Source organism: Lissotriton vulgaris, chromosome 11, assembly GCF_964263255.1.
Source record: "Lissotriton vulgaris chromosome 11, aLisVul1.2, whole genome shotgun sequence".
Lineage (NCBI taxonomy): Eukaryota > Metazoa > Chordata > Amphibia > Caudata > Salamandridae > Lissotriton > Lissotriton vulgaris.
In genome coordinates this window covers 350,806,226-350,826,654 of record NC_141699.1, presented here as the reverse complement: position 1 = coordinate 350,826,654, position 20,429 = coordinate 350,806,226, and the positions used below count along the sequence as shown (strand labels likewise).

The 20,429-nt window shown below is 44.3% G+C and overlaps 1 protein-coding gene across 2 annotated transcripts in view; it reads right to left on the bottom strand.

Moving 5' to 3' along the window:
* Window positions 1–20,429, bottom strand: part of AIFM3 (AIF family member 3) — a 392,572-nt gene that overhangs the window by 135,562 nt on the left and 236,581 nt on the right. For both annotated transcript variants that reach the window (XM_086943319.1, XM_086943318.1), the window contains exons 12-14: window positions 19,125–19,240; window positions 13,648–13,719; window positions 11,062–11,125 (exon numbers count right to left, since the gene is read on the bottom strand). In XM_086943319.1, the coding sequence (XP_086799445.1) occupies window positions 11,062–11,125; window positions 13,648–13,719; window positions 19,125–19,240 (252 nt within the window). The remainder of the gene's footprint in view (window positions 1–11,061; window positions 11,126–13,647; window positions 13,720–19,124; window positions 19,241–20,429) is intronic.

The following is a 20,429-nucleotide window of genomic DNA, read 5'->3' as shown; positions in this document are numbered from 1 at the left end:
GAATGGGTCCCAAATTCGCCCGGGTTCAAGCCCGCAGCGGCAATTGACATCGCAAGCACCCGCTGAAACTGAAATTTCGTCAGTGGGGTGGCGTCAGCGTGTCTTAACAAAGTCCCCCCCCATGATGCCACCCTTCGTGCTAGGTAATCCTCTAAACACTTTACCGGACATATGGAGGACCCAGGAATCCTGCGTATGATGACGCAGTCACCCATCCTATCTTGATCAGTCTTGGACTTTACAAAGGAGACAGTCATTATTTCTCCCCTGATCTGAACGTGTTCCTGGCACAAACCCCCTGCCAAATCCAGTTTGTTCCTTGCAACTAGTTCGCTTACCCGCATTGCTCCGTGGAATGCTAGCGTAAAAGCGGCTCGGAACAGCACCGCCTCAAACTGAGATGAACATGTGGCCGGGAGTGTGGCCAACAACTGGGACAATCTATCCAAACCTATCGGGCGCCTTTCATCTACTCTACGACCCTCAAGGCGTTGCCACCCACGCAGCGCCTTCTGTACAACGAAAGACGCTGTTGGGTCCTGGATAGCGTGTGCTCTGGCAACAAAGGAAATGGCAGCACGATGCCTCTGGGCTGTAGCCACCGATTTCCCAGCCCTACGTAAGGACATCAGGAAATTCACTACCCCTTCCTCGTGACCCCAAAGTCGCTCTCTATCACTCCCCAAAAAGGCTAAATAGGCCCGAAACGCCCCTTCGTATGCCTTCCTCGTCCTTGGTGCTAGACTCTCTCCCACGAGGTGACGAAGTTCGGGGCACCGAGAGACCAGAGAGCTTCGGGAAAGGGTGCCGGCTCTGGGTCCGCTGAGGGGAGGAAACCCAAAAAAGCCTGCATTTGAAAACGAGACAGTGCGTCAGCCGCCTGATTCATCACCCCTGGAACATGTTTTGCTCTGAACAGCACGTTCAATTGCATACATAGTAAAACAATTTCCTTAAGCAGTCTTAAAATCAGTTTACAACGTGCTGCCTGACTATTGATGCACTCGACCACGGTCATATTGTCAGACCAAAATATGACAGAGTGATCTTTGAACCCATCGGGCCATGTTCTCAAGGCCACCAAGATGGGAAACAGTTCCAGGAAAGCAATATTACTCGTCAGACCATTCTCATGCCACCATGTCGGCCATCTTTGTGCCGACCATTTGGTGCTGAAGATGGCGCCAAAACCTATGCTTCCTGCTGAATCTGTCCACAGCCCCAGCTCTTCAGAAGACACGGCTGGTTCATTCCAGACGATTCTACCATTGAAGTCCGCCAGAAATGCTAACCAAATACGCATGTCCTGGCGGATCTCGGCCGATAGTCTCGTGCGATGATGGCACTCTTTAAGGCCGACCATCGCTTGGGCAATTGAACGGGAAAAGGGGCGAGCCATTGGTATTACCCTCAGGGCAAAATTCAACTGTCCCACCAACTGCTGTAATTGTTGCAGCGTAACTTTAGATGCATTTATACACACTTGCAGCGCAGCCCTGAACTTCAACACTTTCTCAGCTGGCAAACGGAAACACCCTTCAATGGAGTCCAACTCGATCCCCAGAAACTCGAGGCAAGTCGTAGGACCCACTGTTTTACCCGGTGCCAATGGTACACCAAACTGTTTCATTAACACACAAAATCCGGCCAAGGCCCGGCCACATTCAAGATCCCCGGCTGCCCCAAGGAACAGAAAATCATCAAGGTAGTGCATTACATCTTGGAAACCTGTTATCTTTGTGAAGACCCATTGTAGAAAACTACTGAATTTCTCGAAATAAGCACAGGATATAGAGCACCCCATTGGCATACATCTATCCATGTAATAACAACCCTGAAACATGAATCCTAGGAGACGCTGGTCGTCTGGGTGTACCGGGAGCAATCGGAACGCTGACTCGATATCTGACTTCGCCATCAGCGCCCCGGGCCCCAGGCGATTCAAAATGGCTACGGCCTCATCGAAGGATGCGTACCGCACCGAACACACTTCTGGATTGATTGCATCATTTACGGAAAGACCTCGCGGGGCTGATAAATTGTGAATCAGTCGGAACTCACCGGGGTCTTTCTTGGGGACTACCCCTAAGGGAGAACAAACAAAATTCTGGACCGGGGGTACACTAAACGGGCCGGCGACCCGACCTCGAGTCACCTCTTTTCGGATCTTATCCTGTACCACGTTCGTATGCTGCAGGACGGAAAGTTGATTTTTACACTTTTCCACACCCTGAAAGTCCCCTACCGGGATGCGGAAACCATACGAAAAACCGTTCCGCAGCACCCCAGCAGAAGTACGATCCGGGTATTCACTGAGCCAGGGAATCATCGCCAGGGTATCAATCGGGGTAGGTAAAGGCGCCCCTCGGACTATATTAGACCTGTTTGGCACCTCCTCTCCCCCCATTATCACCCGTTCTGGCTCTGCACGAGGACTCAGGATGGGACGACCCACAACCGCTACATTCATGTTTGAATTTACACGATCCCTGGGGTCTAGTACATTTACCCCTGTTGAAATTAAAGCAGAAACCCTTTTTCCCGGTACTGCCGGCAGGTTTTGAGTACTCGTCGGTACCCGTACCTGATCGAAAGGGCGTCCCCGCATATTGCCGGGAGGATTCGCCAACATTACTTCCCACCAACGGCATTTTTAACATCCCTGACTCCTTCATTTTATCCCAAGTCAAGGAATCATAACAATCCCAGGTTAAACTTTTATTATGCTCCTTTTCTTTTCTGAACAGATTATCGTAACAGAACCAATGATTACCCTGGTGCGATGTCGAGTACCCCATGATTCGTGATTGATAGATTGGGAACTCGGAAAGCAACTCAGGTCTACGTTCCCCCAAGATTGATGTAAAGATTCCCCAAGCATTGCCCCAATTGCCGATATTCTCATTCACTTTAAAGGCGGCCATTTTTGCGCGCCAAACACTCGGATGCATGAGATCCTTCTGACTCTTTACATGCTCTACCTCATAATGATCAACAAGCAGTGAGAAAATGTTCACATACTCCCCCGCCCAAATCTTTTCCTTAATTGCCAAAGGAACATGTTGCCCCAACCTTTCTCTTCGCGAGGGGGTTGACTCATCCCTCGCGATCGGCAATGGCCGCTTACCTGCACCTGACGCTGCCTCTGTGGTCGCAATCGTCCCTGGTGTCTTGTCCCCTACTGCAGCCGGCACGGGCACCTTGGCTGCTTCCCTTTTCTCACGCAATTGCTTCATCAGCGCCTGCGCCTCGACAGCCGTGGCGCCCTCGTTACCTTTACCCAACCACGCTGCCAATTGTGCTGCCAACTCGGGCGGCATATCATCCTCGGACAAAGGGGTGACCACAACGGGAATTGGATTCCCCTCCTCCGGCACGGGAGTTGGAGCCTCGAGCGGGGCACTGGGACCCGGGATGTCTTCACCCGCTGCCCCCCTCCTGGGCCTCTTGTTTTTCCCTCCCGGGGCTGCTCCCGCCAAAGGACGTTTTGGACCCCTTTCCTCATTCTTGTCCGCCCGCTTCTTTAGCTCGGACATCTCCTTCATGAGAACACGAAGCATCTGGTCAGTCGTCATGCGCTTTCCCACCTTCTTCGGCATTCTCCAACAAAGTAACTGTAAAACAAACAAGAACGATTAAAACGCTCAAAATTGGCTCTTCGTTCCGTCTCGAGCTCACGTGCAGCGAGGAGGTGCAGCTTCAGAGCACAGGAACAAGAGGATGTCTTCTGGTCTTGCGTCCCTTTTTATCCATCTTCAGGGCGGGCGTAAACCCGCCCCTGCCTGCCCCGAGGGCGTGGCCGGCCGCGTCAGTGTCTAGGCCAGCCCACTCTAGGGCGGGAAAAAGCGCGCCCCGGCTACGCCGCTTCGGGCATACCAGCCGAGACGCGCCTCCCGCCCAAAATGGCTTCCCAGGGGGATCGAGGCACTCTGCCATACGTTCGGGGGGACCGAGTGGTCGCCCCTTTCCATGAGGGTCGTTGGATTTTAGCTAAATTGCTCATTAATGCTATCCCCATTACTTTGTTTAACGTTTATGGCCCTACATGCTTTGACTCCTCTTTTTGGCCCTCCATTACAGCGAAATGTATTCAATTCAAAGATGACTCTTTCCTATTAGGCGGAGACTGTAATCAGATTATCGATCCTTTTTTAGATCGTAAATCCTCTGTTCGTTTCACCCCTCACAAGCCACATAAACAGTTTCTTGACACTATTACTCAGGTACATCTTGTGGACTCGTGGAGACTCACTCACCCAGATACTATAGACTTTTCTTTTTTCTCTCCTCCTCATGCTTCTTTCTCTCGTCTGGACTATATTTTTCTATCCTCATCTTTATCTCGACACCTTCTATCCTCTTCTATTGAACCTATTGTTATCTCTGATCATGCTCCTATTATCACTGTATTTGATCTTCTTCCTCCTACTCCTAAATCTTCTCGATGGCGCTTTAATTCTTCTCTTCTTGCTGATCCTCTTTTTTCCTCCTCTTTTCGCTCTTTCACTTCTGAATTTTTCCAACTTAATTCTAAACGTGACACCCCTCCTCATGTTCTTTGGGATTCCTTCAAGGCCACAGCCCGCGGATTTATTATCGATTTTGTCTCTAAAAAGAAGAAAAAGTTCCTTCAAAAACGTAAAGTTACCCTTGCACATATTAAGTCGTTAGAGCATCAATTCTATACTTCTTCTCCAAATCATATGTCTCCTGAACTTCTTCAGGCTAAAATTGCTTTTAACAAACTTACTACGGATTCAGCTTCCTCTTTTCTTCTCCGGAGCAGTGCACGATACTATGGAGGTCGCAATAAATCGGGTAAATTACTAGCTAACTATCTAAAATCGCGTAAAGAGCGAACTAATATAGACTCTATCTATTCCCCTTCTAATGTTCTTTTACATACAGATGCAGAAATTTTGCAGCAATTTCATTCTTTTTATGAATCTTTATACTCTCCTGAAAATCGCCCTACCCCAGACCTTCTCCAATCATATTTTGAGAACCTGCCTAAGCCAGATACTTCCCAACTTAATTTTTCGGACAGTGACACTGATCTCACTATTTCTGAATTATCCACTGCTTTGTCCTCTCTAACTAAAGGCAAAACTCCAGGGCCTGATGGCCTTCCAGTTGAATTTTACTTACACTTCTCTGATCTCCTCTTACCCAAACTTCTCTCTTTTTCAGTCTTTCTGTTCTGCTGGTCTGGCCCAAGGCTCATTTCAAGATGCTACCATATGCCTTATCCCTAAAGAAGGTAGAGATCCTAAATTTTGTAAGAATTATCGACCTATATCTCTAGTTAATGTGGACTATAAGATTTTTGCAAAATTATTAGCTCTTCGCCTTGACCCGTTCATGCCGCATCTCATCGGAAAAGAGCAATGTGGTTTTGTTAAGGGCCGCCTTACCTCGGACAATTCCAGACTCTTCCTTAATGTTTTAAGTAAGGCCCCCTCGCTGTCTATTCCCATTGCAGCCATCTCAGTGGATGCTGAGAAAGCCTTTGATCGGGTTGACTGGTCTTTTCTAATGGCTTCCCTGAAATGGCATGGCTTCAGTCCTAAATTTATTTCCTATATTTCCTTAATTTATTCTATGCCCAAGGCCTCCGTTCTCGTCAATGGTCACCTCACTTCCCCATTCACACTTCAACGTGGAGTGCGTCAGGGCTGTCCTCTGTCACCTCTTTTGTTTATTTTAGCTCTTGAACCCTTCCTATCATCTATACGTAACAATCCCTCCATTTCTGGTTTCCCGTATGGTGATCATCATCTTAAACTATATGCCTATGCTGATGATATCCTTTTATTCATTTCAGACCCTGTTACCTCTGTTCCTTCTTTATTAACTGAATTTGAAAAATTTTCCTTGGTTTCTGGCTATAAAATAAATTCTGATAAAACGGAAATTCTTCCTCTAAATAAATTTTGCCTTCCTCATTTCTTCACTTCTACCGGCTTTGCTTGGAACTCTAAGAAAATAAAATATCTTGGTGTTCTTTTCTCTAACTCTATCTCCTCCTCTATTCAACTTAACATGAATGCGGTCATCTCTAGAAAAGATTCTTTACTCTCCTCTTGGAATCCTCTATTCCTTTCTTGGTGGGGTCGTCTTGATTCCATCAAGATGATGATTGCCCCGATCTTAATCTACTTATTGTCCATACTCCCAATCCGTATCCCAGCGCTCTACTTCCGTCGCATTGACGCTCTCTTGTCCAAATTTCTCTGGAAACAGAAAAAGGCTCGTATATCTCTCTCAACCCTTCGTAAGTCTAAATCTAATGGTGGGACCAATTTTCCAGACTTCCGACTTTATCATAAGTCCTTCTCGCTTTGCCAAGCTTCTCGCTGGTTATCACAGGAGATCTCCCCTTTTTCTCCCCTTTGGCTCTCTGTTGAACATGAATTATTACTCCCTTATTCTTTCCAGGAGGTACTTCGCTTCACTGCTAAGGCTCCATGTCTTAACCCCTCCTATTTAAACACACTTCTTTTCTTTTGCGACCTTTGGTTTCCTCCGTCTCTGTTTCTCGGGAATCCTTCTTATTATTACCTATCTGGTGTAATTTACTCATTTTAATACACAATAGACCTATCGCCTGGCCCTCGTGGAGATCGAAAGGTATCATCTGGGTGCATCATCTTTTTGATAGCTCATCTCCCTGTTCGTTTCCTCAATTTCAATCTCAATTTCATTGCCCTTCTTCGTTTGCGAAGAAATTCTTCATTCTTATGGAAACCATTCTTGATCGATACTATTTTCTTACTCCTGAAGTTTTGCCCGCCTCGTCTCCCTCTCTACTTACCATTCTTTCTACTATTCCTAAAGCTTCCCTTATTTATCGATATTTCTCAGCTCCTGATCCGGATCGTCCCAAATCAAAATTGGAACTTTCTTGGGAGAAGGACTTAGGTTACTCCTGGCCGACTTCTCTTTGGGACAAGCTCTGGGCTAAGTCCTTGAAGACTTCCCGTACTGCATCTCTTACTCAGTCCCTATTTTTCTTCTATCACAGACTTTACCTTTCTCCTCTTTCTGTCTCTCGCTTTCTATGCTCTTCTGTGGCTAATTGTTGGACCTGTAATGCCCCCAATGCTGATCTTTTTCATCTCTTCTTCCTCTGTCCCTCAGTTCAACTTTTTTGGACTCAGATATGGTCTCGTATTTCCCGTATCTTTAGCCTCTCTATTCCTTTTTCCGCCTCTTTAGTTTTTCTGGGTAGCCTTTCAGAAGATTTGGAACTTCCTCCACATTCACATGGTCTCTTTGACCTTATGCTGACCCTTGCACTACAACATTTTGTTTCCAACTGGAAGTCCCTGAACACATTGTCCTTAATTTGCTGGTGGAATCTAGTATGCCATTCACATAGACTTGATGTTGCTTGTGCATCCTCCTGCAAACCTTCTCGAAATGTTGAACTCTATTGGTTACCTCTCACCCTATATTTGGATCAATCCGCCAAAAAAAAGACATACTCTCCACTTTCCTCTGATAATTTCAAACCCCCTTGAGCATTTGTACTCCTGCTTGCAGTTTATGGTGTTTTTCAATTTCACTAATGTAGTTTTAATTCTTTCTTCATGTTTTTTCTAATGTTCTTATTTCAGGTATTTGCTGAGCATTGTGTATTTACTGTACTTTAATGCCAATATTCATTGTGTTTATTTCTATTCATTCTTATATGGTATTAGCATGGGTTTTTATTTCCCTTCCTTCCCTTCCCCCCACCCCCCCCAAAAAATCTCCAAAAGGCTTTGCTTTTTCATTGTGCCATCGGCTACTTCTGTTTGGTTTCTCCCGACATTTACCTTTTTCTCTTGTTATTTGCTGATTTCACCTTATTGTACTGTCAAATTTTTACTTTAATAAAGCTTTCAAACATAAAAAAAAATCTCACACAGTTAGATAAGAATGATAAGACGTTTAAAACGATTAAAATAGTAAAAAGGACGATTACTGGAACTTTCGTCCTAATAGCAAACATGCAGTGGTTTCTTGATCGTTGTTTTCTGTAATCCTCTTAATTACCTTTGACCTTTCACTGCGCTGGAACAAACAGTTCATTCATGCTACAAGATACAAAAACTGATTGAAAGGCCTCATTGTTTTCCATTATCTTTCTGAGCTGCCTCCAGGTCTGGAGCTGCTGCAACACCTAGTACACCCCTAGTTCTAGTACCCCTGATTCACATTCCAACAAACACCTGTTCACAACCTATAAAACGCTGTGTATACATGTGAGATAAGGCACCTTATATTCATATTCCACAAAACACCTTCCATTCACATTATCTAAAGCACCTTCTATTCACGGGCTTGTGCCATAAGGCACCTTCTATTCTCATTCCACCAACATTCCATCAACCATCTTCTAGCTGCATCCTGTCAATTCAAGTGTCAAACAGCACCTCTGATCCCATTCTACAGACTGTCTATCTTATTATGTCTACTTATTGACTGCTGAGTTCTGGGTTCCAGTCCCACACACTACCTCCCTATGAAGCCTTTGACTGCCCACACTCTCAACCTTGGCAGTCAAGTGTGAAAAGGGTGGACCATGGCAAATGACTTGGACCATGACATTTGGGGCACACTCGCACCTGTGTGTCCTGTGCTTACCCCTAAACAGAATTTTATCGTGCAAGGGAGCGATACAGAGAAATTTAGAGTGGTGGAAGAAAGAAGTGGCAGGCGGAAATAAATCTAAAACCTACTTTTTATTGGTGGATGTGCTCTGACCATCAGGGTATCGGAGGACATTGCACTCTCCTCCCTGTTGGACAGAGGACTGCAACAGTTACAGATCAACGAAGGCCCAGTAGTGATCACTGCATCTTTAGAAGCACTGCCATCACAGAAGTTCCTCTTAAGGTACAAATGTTTTGTGAACAGCTAGTGTCGGTTTTGAAGGCCATCCACCAGATGTTTTGTTTCATCAAAAATAAACTCCCAAAGTGGGAGATTGTTTTTAAAAATAAATAACTAATAAACCCCCACCCAGGGGTATGTGAATCATCATTGCTATTTTTGGGACTGGTGTCAGCAGGACTTTTTGATTTGACTAAAATTATATGTATAATATACTTACTTGAAAGAGCTTTCAGCTACTTCTCATCATCCACTGGTCTGTTTTTGGGTTGTTCACATTTTGCATCTGCCCACCACAGCACACATCTTGAGGCAATGGTTTCGCCACCTTACGCCACTGGTTAACTACACTTTGGGTGACTGTATTTTGCTCTCTCAATTACCACATACTCAAGCAATAGTTCCCGCCAGTGCCAGTGCTTTTGTTTTTACATAATAATTACTTCAGTGTTGCCTTTTTGTTTAGAGCCTGAAGTGAAAACTGGGTGATTTATGCAGATAAGAGCACAGGCCACATTCCCTGCTTTATCAATTCCTGCCTCCTGGCAATACTGTTGTAAATTCCTCTTCAATTGTACCTTTTTATCTGCAGCTATTTCATAGCATAACACAACATCCATTTGAAACTGTTCTGTATTAACTTATCCTCTTTTTTTACAATGCATGCAGTACACGAACCGAAAAAAATTTAAATATTACACATGTGTATGCATATGTGGACAATTCTTCAGGAGACATTTATTCTGCAGTCAGTTTCAGCAACATTTCTTCAATAAACAATGCCAAGGAAGAAAATTGCCCTTTATCAGCACTTGTAGCACTTGTTTTCCTTCTTCCTTCCTACTTTCCCTTCTTTCTTTCTTGATTTTTCCTACGCCTTTGTTCTTTTTTTTCATTTTCTGTTTTCCTTTTTTCTTTCTTCCTTTTTTCTGTACTTTCTTTCTGTCTTTCTTGATTTCTTACCTTCTTTCCTTCTTTTTTGTTTTCTTTCCTTCTTTTTCTTTCCTTGTTTTCTTTCTTTCTTTTTTCTTTCTCACTTTCCCTCTTTATTTGTCGATTATTTTTCCTTCTTTCTTTCCTACCTTCGTTCTTTTTTCCTTTCTTCTTTTGTCTATCTTGATTTCTTAACGTCTTTGTCTTTCTTTTTCTCCTTCTTTTGTTCTTTTTTCTTTCCGTCTTTCTATCCTTCTTTTTTTTCTTATTTCTTTCATGCTTTTTTGTCTTTTTTGCTTTCTTACTTTCTTTCTTTCCTTCCTTCTTTCTTACTTTCAATCTTTCTTTCAGCCCTTCCTTCCTTTTTCCTTTCCTTCTTTTTTCCTTCCTGCTTTCTTTCCTTCTTTTTGCCTTCATTTTTGACCCTTCTCTCTTTCTTTCCTTCCTTCCTTGCTTTTCTTCCCTCTTTCTTTATGTTGTTCTAGACTTAATTTTTTACTCTCCTTTTCCTTCTTTCCTTTTTTCTTTTTTCTTTCTTTCTTTCTCTTTCTTTCCTACTTTCTTTCTTTTCCGCTTTATTTCTTTTCTTTCTTTCTTTTTGACTTGTTTTGTTTGTCACCACCAGGTTTTCTCTGTGGGTGAAGGACAGAAAAAAGGCCCTAAATACAGCAGTCAGTCACATACCTTTTCTCTGACGGCCTGCACACTATCAGGCCATCAACTGAGCCTCCCATCGATATATTAAATGTTACACTGCTAACGGAAAGCTGATGGTCCAGCTGACTCTGAGTAAGGCTAGCAGACCGAGGGTTTGATGGACATGGTACACCGCCACATTAGTCAGCAATCCTGGCATCATGCAGCAACAGTAGTGGTTCTTAGAAACTTTGGTGCCCCTGTCTTATATTTTTTTTGTTAAAAATTACACAGTGAATCCTGCGCTACATGTTCTCATTTGTGCACGCTTCAAGTGTCTTTAAAAGATCTATGCGCTGTCAGGTGCAATGCAGCAATTTTTCAGTATGTAAGCTTGCCACGGACTGCGTCCATCTACTGACTCCCTAGCCACAGAGTGGAATCTTTAAAACAACACAACACAATATACCTTCTGCATGGCTCATGCATTCCAAATATCTCTTGAATCAGGGCCATATGTTTATAATGAATTCCTTAATTTGTGGTAAAACATGAATGTCAACACTATGCATGTATGTCTTGCTGTGAAATGCCAGCCCTTGTCTCACTCACCTATACCGATGACACATACATCTGCCCGCAGGACTTTTCCGCTTTTTAGCACAACCTCTTTCAGCTGGGAGAAAAAACAAACAAACAAAAAAGAAAGAAAACTTTATACACCGCAATAAACACACCACTGTAACCACATTCACTGACTTGGTAACTTTGCTACCTGTATCTTCACCCACTGAATGCCATCTTCTGCTAAGGCCTTGCTTCTGAGGCTGAGGACACTGCTGTTTGTCTTTTTCTGCAGTGTCTGATAAACTAAACTGTTCACTTGCAATGCTTTTTTTAAATAACATCTGGCTGCAATGCTTCCTTTTGTTTCACCTTCCATCCACATTACTTGATCAGTTCTGAAACTGCAGTTTTGCGCCTGATAATGAACCTCCATAGCTGTGTTGCCGGCTCATGCATAAGTTGTCTGAAGCGTCTACTTTGACACCATTTCTTCTGATTTGCCTATTTGTTTACCAGTTGTTGTCTGGAGTGCATACTCAAAAAACATTTTCTGTTCACACTACTTCTGTTTGTGTATCCACTATTTTTATTTAGTTATTTAATGTTTCTATATAACTGCACTCCACTAACTGGAGTATTAGAGCAAGTTACAATACAGCACAGAATTGCATATTTCAAAACCCACATTCTTTAAAGAATTGATATCTAACTAATCAAACAGATTGCTCAGGATTCATTGGGGGAAGAGTAAGAAGGGCCATTGTCATGTCAGGTATCATGTAAGGTGGGCTTTTCAATGCCTTCAGGAGGACATGAGAGAAGGCTTTTTCTTCAAATCAACGAGCAGAGATCTCCCGAGAGTAGCGGCAGCTCCGCAGGAGGAATGGTTTTGAGCCTGAGCAGTTCTAAACTTTGGAAGATCTAAGTCCAGAGAATTCTGGCTTCTGAGTCCTGTTTGCCCATCCAAGAGGATGGGTAGCTTTGCATGGGATGTAGATGGGGCAGAAGCCTGGCTTTGTAAACTAATTTAAATGTACTTTTAGCTTTAATGGATTCACAATAGGAGCTCTTGAGGTATTGAACAGAAAAAACGAAGAAAACATTCAGAAAATAATTTCGAGGAGGGAACCAAAAAAAGTGCCTTCTCCGTGGAAAGTAAATTGCTCCATGAAACCAACCCAAGGCAAAAGTTTATCCTTGGGTGAATCAGGACATGCTTGGTGTAGGCACTTTGAGGGCAGGGACAGCTTCACAGGTAGTCAGGATGGGCCAGGCCCCAAACCCAACAATCAAACTGTTCAGACCACAGACCACTGACCAGTTGCACTGTGGCGTACTGTGCCACATGGGGACGATGCAGCGCGCAGTCCTAAAAGGCAGATTATGGAGAACTGCAATAGTCAATACCAGCGCTGAATATCACCACATTCTTAATATGTAGAACATTTTTATCATCTCCACAATAGTTTTCGACTGTAGAAGAAAGCCAAATTCCCATTGTTATCATTACATCAAAATAAATGTACCCTTTTTGTTACCTTGGATGGAGCTGCATGGTTTACCCAAAGACAGGAACATGTGACTAAGTGGCAAGCCTCTGCCCTTTTAGGTCAAAGTCAAAAAAGAATTTCCATCGTCCTTGCTGCCCCCAGCTAGAGCCAGCTGTACTGTAGTACCATGAAGGAGTTGTGAAGCTAGGAGCTGCAGGGATAACACCCTGATGTCTCCTGATGGTGCCTTCAAGGTATGCCCTAAACTCCACTCTACCACATTTGGGGTTGAATTCATCACAATTTAAGAGCTGGACACACGGGCCGGAGTGGGACAAACAATAAACTAAAAGTGGCCTCCATTAGCGAATTTGATATCTAAAGAAGTGGGCCATGTTTGTACGGCTGGGAGTTTTTAACTTGTAAAGACAAGCTGTGTGGGTGTTCTGAAAGATATGGGTGACTGCTTGAATTTTCACTTGCTGTAGGCAACATTTTGTGTTAATACCGGAGAAAAAAATCAGCCCAACAGACCATAAAACAGGACCACAAACAGCCCAAAAACACTGATGTGTCAGGCCAGGTCTTCAGACACTGCCAGATTACCTTATAGGGCAGTCAGACTCTGCTGGACACTATTAGGAAGCACATGAAGAATACCTCCGGAAGTAAAACATAAGCCCAGCTGCCCCGGATGTGGATGTTCACTTTGAGTCAGTGAGTGTGAATAATGGAGGTCTGATGGTCGCCTAGACCCTGGAGAGTGCGCCATCTCAAATAGTGAAGGACTTACTAGGGCCCCCCTAAGCCCAATTAACAGATTCTACCATGATCCGGATTCAGCCATAAACATGAGTTTTGTTACAAATCTGGCAGCTAAACCTGAAAAACCAGCACTTGTCCGGGAGAGACTTTCTTCAGCGTAAACCCGTTGACATTTGTCAGGGGAAAAGTGCAAGAATGATGGAAAGCAGAGATTTCCAGTTGTTCCTCATTCCCATCACTTTAACTCGGAAAACCATGTGAATTCCACTCCCTGTGGGACATACTGAATCCTGCAGCATTTGCATTTCCATGCGTAGGAATTCCCAGGCTGTTTTAGCGACAGGCTCGCAGTGAGCAGCTCAAGACAAGGCCTTACCTTGCCCTCCTGTTCCCTCAACTCCGACACCTCCGTCTGCAGGTAGAACTTCACCCTCTTGCTTTCGAAGAGCTGTTTCAAAAGAGAACAAGAAGGAAGTGAGATCAGATCTGGAGGCCACGGTTCCTTCCTCAACTCCTCGATTATTTTGCTTCCCTGCCTCTACGCCTCCCCAAATCCCTGAAACAGAAATGAAATAGACAGTCTACTCACAGAGCTTATCTGAGGTCGGAGCATCATTGCATTGCTTGAAGCAAGCTGCGCCTCCCGACAGATGAGGCAGGGCTTGCGGTATGGAGCTGAATTAACTTGCAGCACAATAGATCTGAAGTGATACACTCTTGAGGGGCGCTGTCCAAAGCCCACCACTCACCCCTACCTGGACTGTCTTGGAGCCTGTTCTCCTTACACAGAGTCCTCACCTCGATGGGGGAGTGGAGGGCCCCATGTTGACTTACCCTCTGTTTCACATGGGCCCAGGTACTCCAACAAGCAAAAACCAAACCTCCCCACACCAGAGACCTCCCCTTGGCAATACTAGCTTGTCTTCTGTATACGGGAGACTGGACAGGATTGCAGGACTAGGAGCGAAGGGGCATGTCGACTATCAGTGACTGGTACAGAAATGGTCGCTACACGACTTCCAGGACCTGACAGATGAGTTTGATATCCCCTCCCACCAGCTCCTTTTATGTGGCGCAGTGACAGCCGCTTTTAAAGGAGCATGGGACACCGAGGGACTTGAACCCTCGGTGCATGATTGTCTGAAGACTATCTGCATTAGGAAGGGCCAGGCTCATGAAGTCACACTACTATATCGGTCCCTGCTCTCGCTCAACCTACGCATGACATTTTCTCCTTATGAGATGCTTCTCATCTGGGACTGAAACAAGTTGAATAGCTTTCTTTGTTACACGCCCCTGACTTCTGGCAATGCCCGCTTTAAATGAATCAAATGTAATTAATATTATAGGGTATACGTTGTCGTGTCTACGAGGTTGGCACTGCGCAGCACAATCACTCACGGACACAAGTAGGTGCAATCACGATTCTTTATTTCGATATTGTATACAGCTAGTCACATGCACGTCCTTCTTCTTGGTCGCCCTGGTCGAATCTGTCCTCTTCCTGTCCCCTGCCCGGATGTGGTGTCCGGTGACCTGGTCACCTCCCTCACGACCCACAGGGTCCTAGTGTCTGCTGTCCCTACTGTCCTGTCGCCTTGTCCGTCGTCTTTCTGTCAGGTCATGACATCTCCCCCCTTGTTGCAAACAACAGTTCGTGTCCCAGTTCTACTAATCACTCCGTGTCACCACCATTTACATTATTGCTCGTCGTTGCAGTGAGAGAGAGAGAGAGAGAGAGAGAGAGAGAGAGAGAGAGAGATTGTCAGTCTCATCAATTCTTCTCCCCAGTCTCTGTTTCCTACTTCTTTCTACGTAGTCTCTTTGTCCCTTTGCATCCCTTTCTTGGTCGTCGTTTTCTGCCGCCATCTTTCTTTCTGCTCTTCAGTTGTTCTCCGTCTTTTCTCAGTTTGCCAGTCGCTCTTTCTCTTTGTCTTTGTTCTCTCCTCTTGCTCTTCTTTCTGTCCTTCCATTGTCCTTCTTCTGCTCTCTTTTTGCCGGCCTCTCGTCGCTTTGATCGTTGTTCTTTTATCTCCGTTTTGTTTCTTGCTCCTCTCTTTCTACAGCCGCCTTCTGTTGTATTTGTTCTCTCCATTGTTCTTTTTTGTTCTCTTCCTCTTTCTTTGTTCCCTGAGTCTTCTCTTTGCTTACTCTCAACAGAGCTGTTGTCTTTTTTATATGTCATTGTTATAAGGCCCATCGTTTGGGCGGTGCTGCTGCTCATCAGGCATGGCCCTGGTACATCACCTTGTAGAACATGAATGTCCTCCGTGTTTATCTTGGCATTGTATCTCAGTTCCTCTGTGAACTTCCCCAAGTTGGTTACTTCTTTCCTTGCCCCCCAAGTAAAGATCTTTACCTTGGACGCTCTCAGGGTCGGCTTGACTTCCATTTTCTCATACTCCGATGCACACATGACATTGCAAGTTGCACCACTGTCCAGTACAAAGTCTGTTTCATACACTCCTACTCTTATCTTTGCATGGTCTGTCTTTCCTCGGGTGCTTCTGTCTGCTGGCTGTGTTGTTTCTCCTGTTTCTTCTTCCTTGCTCTGCTCAGTGTGCACCTCCGACATGTGATATAGTCTTTCTACTTTCTCTGTTTCCTCTTCTTCACCTGACCCTCGTGATGAACTCCTCCTTTCGTTGTCAACATACCTGACATGTCTTGTCGTCGATTCCTGTGGTCTTCCTGTTCTCACATTGTCGTCTCTTAATGGGGCACTTTGGCACATACTGGCGTAGTGATTTCTTCCACCACATCTTCTGCACGTCTGGCCAAAGGCGGGGCATTGACCTCTGTGTGGAAATTCCATTCCGCACTTGTAGCATATTCTTTCAGGTCGTCTCCTCTCTTTTTGTTCCCTCCAGTCATTTCTTCGTTGGTCTGTGCGATATCTGCTTGTCGTAAAATGTGCGTTTTCTGTTTCAACGCTCTTCCCTCTTTCCATTTCCTTGGCATGTTCCGCTGCTCTCGCCTCTGCTCTCGCTAGTGACAGGATGTTCTCCAATGACGTTGGTTCCTTAATTATCCTTGCTCTGAATCCTGTGTCACGACAGCCTTCTATGATCCGTAGCCTGATTGCTTGCTCGTTATCAAATTTATCAAATTCACAATGTGTCACCAATTTCCTCAGCCGTGTCGCGAAGTCGTCTAGTGTTTCGCCGACTTGTTGACATGCGATGGTAAAAGTATACCGTTTGAAATCAATGTTTCGTTGCGGGTCGAATTTGGCTGTTAGACATTTCTTTAGTTGGTCATATGTTTTTGTTTCATCAGTCGGCAGTGTCACCAGAAGTTCTTCTACGTCGTCCCCTGCCAAATTCAATAGTAGTCCCAGTTTCTTTCCAGCTGCTACATCTGTGTCGTCTACATATCTTTCGAACCGTCTGATCCACTTTTCCCACCTTATTCCTATTTGTGGCTCCGATAGGTTAAACGGTAGTGGTCTCCTGTATTGTGCGTTAGGCTTTGGATCTGCCATTTTTCCTTCTTTCTTTATCTGTTCGTTCCTCTTATATTTCCTCTTTTTCTTCTTCTTCTTTTGTTCTCTTGCTTTATCTTCCTTTCTCTTTTGTCTCTTGTCTTCCCTTTGTTTTCTTCTCCTTTTGCTTTGTTTTATTGTAATCTTTCTACTTTCCTTTTTTCTTATGTGTCTCTTTTATTGTTTTCTTCTCTCTTTCTTTGTTTATTTCTTCTTTGTCTTCTATTTTTGCTCTCTCTACTTTCCTTTTTCTTATGTGTCTCTTTATTATCTTCTTTTCTCTTTCTTTGTTTATTTCTTCTTTGTCTTCTGTTTCTGTTCTTTTCTTTTCTTTTTTAGCCTTTCTATGCTTTTCTTCTCTTTCCTTTATTGTTTTCTGCTCCTTTTTCCTTATTGCCTGACTCCTTGATGGCCACTCTCCTTATTTCTATGCCTTTTCCGCTTTTATCCTTTTTCCTAAAATGGCCGCCGCTCTTCTCGCAAGATTTCGCGTTCGAAATCTCGCTTGCCTGGCCCCAAGATGGCCGCTTCCCCGTTCTCGCCTCTGATTGGCCTAGCCGCCTGATCTCAAAATGGCCGCAGAGACTCTCGCGAGAGCTCGCGCCTATTTTGAGATTTCGCGCGTTCCTTCGCGCTTACCCCAGTTTTGCCGGATTGTTCGTCAGAGGAGGTCGGGTGGGCTCCGATGTCGCTTCTTTTCGCTCTTCTTCTTCACTCTTCTTCTTTTGGGCACATCCAGGGTGGGCACCTGGTTCTTCCGATGTCGATGGCGCCAAGATGCACGTCGGTTCCCTTCACACCCTTCGTCGCCAGATGTCGTGTCTACGAGGTTGGCACTGCGCAGCACAATCACTCACGGACACAAGTAGGTGCAATCACGATTCTTTATTTCGATATTGTATACAGCTAGTCACATGCACGTCCTTCTTCTTGGTCGCCCTGGTCGAATCTGTCCTCTTCCTGTCCCCTGCCCGGATGTGGTGTCCGGTGACCTGGTCACCTCCCTCACGACCCACAGGGTCCTAGTGTCTGCTGTCCCTACTGTCCTGTCGCCTTGTCCGTCGTCTTTCTGTCAGGTCATGACATACGTGACCCCTAAATGACTTAATAGGATATGCCCGGGGTACCAGGTAGCTTGGCCCAGTTTTATCACATGGTGTGGAGCTGCCCAATCAGTACTGCATTCTGCGACAGTGTCAGCCCTTGTTAATGCTGCCACTGGCCGCAACCTCGACAGAACACCAGCTTTGTGCCTGTTAGGATTATTTCTTAAGCCCCATGGAAGACCCATTCCCTCGAGGTTTGCGGACCTGGCCTTCATCCTGGCATGCCGCCACATTGCTATGTCTTGGAAGGCTCCTGCTATGCCCTCTTTACTGGGATAGAAGTGGGAGTTGTCTAGATGGGTGGAATGTGTGAGTGTCATTATGAAACTAGAAGCTCAGAAGGGGAGGGTAACCCTGACCATGTCAAGCATGGGACCTGATTCTGCAAGACACCCCATGGTTAACCAAGAATGACAGCCTGCTCCCCTACCCAGATGAGGTATCTTCAGATGAACCTTCCACAGTCTGCCCGTGGGCCCATGGCTGCACACACCCACTGCTGCTTCCCATCACAGTAAGCCTGGTGGGATCATGTGTACTTGTCTCCATGCATCCCCAACCTTACAGCACAACGTTTCTTCCAGCCTTAGTGTTTCCATGCTACAGACAGCGATTGTGCCCCAGCGACACAGCAGCCTTTTGGTTCACCCTGTTGGGTTTCCTGTTTAGCCTTTGTATCCTACTTTTCCCTCCTTCTTTCTTTCTTGCAACTGTTCCTCTAAGTTGTTGGAACCCCCACGTCTTATTCGTTTAGGCAATTGAAGGGGACATATTCACTTGTTCCTAGGCATGCCTCCTATTAGTTCACGAAGTGACCTAGCTGACTTACATTTCGCTTCAATCTGTAATTGTCTGAAACCCAAAGCGTTCCCAAGCCTGAGTCAGCACTCAATTGATTATCACTGTGATTGTACCACATGTCCCAGAAATGCTAATTACGTTTGTTACAAAAAAAATCACAGAGGCTATCACAATCTTACAGAATCATGAACTTATGCGTGGACTTAAATGGACTTCGTTTTAACACTGGAGAAAGGTGCGATTTGATTTGGAAAGGTTTTGTATTGAAAGGCTACAGCGAAACCGTTTGACTGAGGAAGTGAGCCACAGCTGAGTATTACACATTTACCAATTTTAAGAAAAGGTGTATGTGGCCTCTCTTAAGTCACAGTTAGCCTGTAACAGTTCTAAACACAGAATACAGCTCTAGATGGTAAATTGGAAACATCATGAGAGGGAAGCAGGGAGGGTTCACCAGCTTACCTTCAGGATCACACGACCAACTTTTTCACCCAGAAACTTCTTAAAGGGAAGATCTTCCAGCTCCACCACAGACACAGAGTGGGCCTTGTCACACAGGTAAGCAGCAACCTCCATGCCTATCATAAGGGAAAAAGATGAAAATGTGACTATGCAATACATCTAAATACAGCAGTGAGAGGTTGATAGATGGCAGGGGTAAAGCACGTGGCAGAAATAGACTCAAAATGCAGTCATGTATTTTAGTGCGAGTGAGGCCGGGAGGAAAGATGATGATTCAGTGATTTATGGCAAGATGATATTAAAAAAGCTGAATTTAGAGTGGACAATTGCAAGATAGTTATGTGGGGTAGTTGGACAAAATACAAAGTAAAAAATATTGAGTCGCATAAATATCGAGTTTTTAATATCGTGATACAGAAATATTGTGATGCAGAAATATTGTTTACAAAAATATAGATTTTTTAAGGTAAGTAATATCGTTGTCAAAAATATCTGTGTTTTTAATATCGTTTACAAAAATATAGTTGTCAAAAATATCATTTTATAATCATCTTTATGTATCTTAGTTTAGATTTTAATTGTATATGTTATAAATATAGTTTATAGTTTGTAGTTATTTTTTAACTTGAATTTAATTGTTAATTGCAATTTATAGTGTCATAGCAGATTGTGAGGTTTGTAGAGGTACAGGGTGGGTAGTTAAATATTTATAAGTAATTATGAATTAATCTTTAATGTAAATTATATAATTTATATATATTTTTCAAATTATATTTTAGGTGTGGGTTGTTGGATTTTTAGGGGTAAAGAGTGGGAAGTTAATTAGGTATAATTAACTAATATTTTACATTGATTTATGACTTTTAACTACTGATAATAATTATGTAAATGGTTTAATTATATTTTTCAAGATATATTTTAGATGTGGGATGTTGGGCTTTTAGGGGTAAAGAGTAGGAAGATAATTAAGTATAATGAATTAATAATGATCACTTTATTACTAATTGTTCAATCAATCAATCAATCAGGTGTTTATAAAGCACGACTACTCACAGGCAAGGGTCTCAAGGCGCTTGGGAGGGGGCTGCTGGTCCTTCTGGGTGTGGAGGTTCATTCGCAGAGCCAGGTCTTGAGGTCCTTCTTGAATTGTGTCAGCGACACGGATTGCCTGATGAAGAGGGGCAGGGTGTTCCTGGACTTGGCAGCAAGGAACTTCCTCCGGTGCTGCTCTTGTGGATCCTGGGAACAGAGGCTAGGGAGTGATTTGTGGGATAGAGTTGTTTTGTGGGAACATGGAATGGGAGG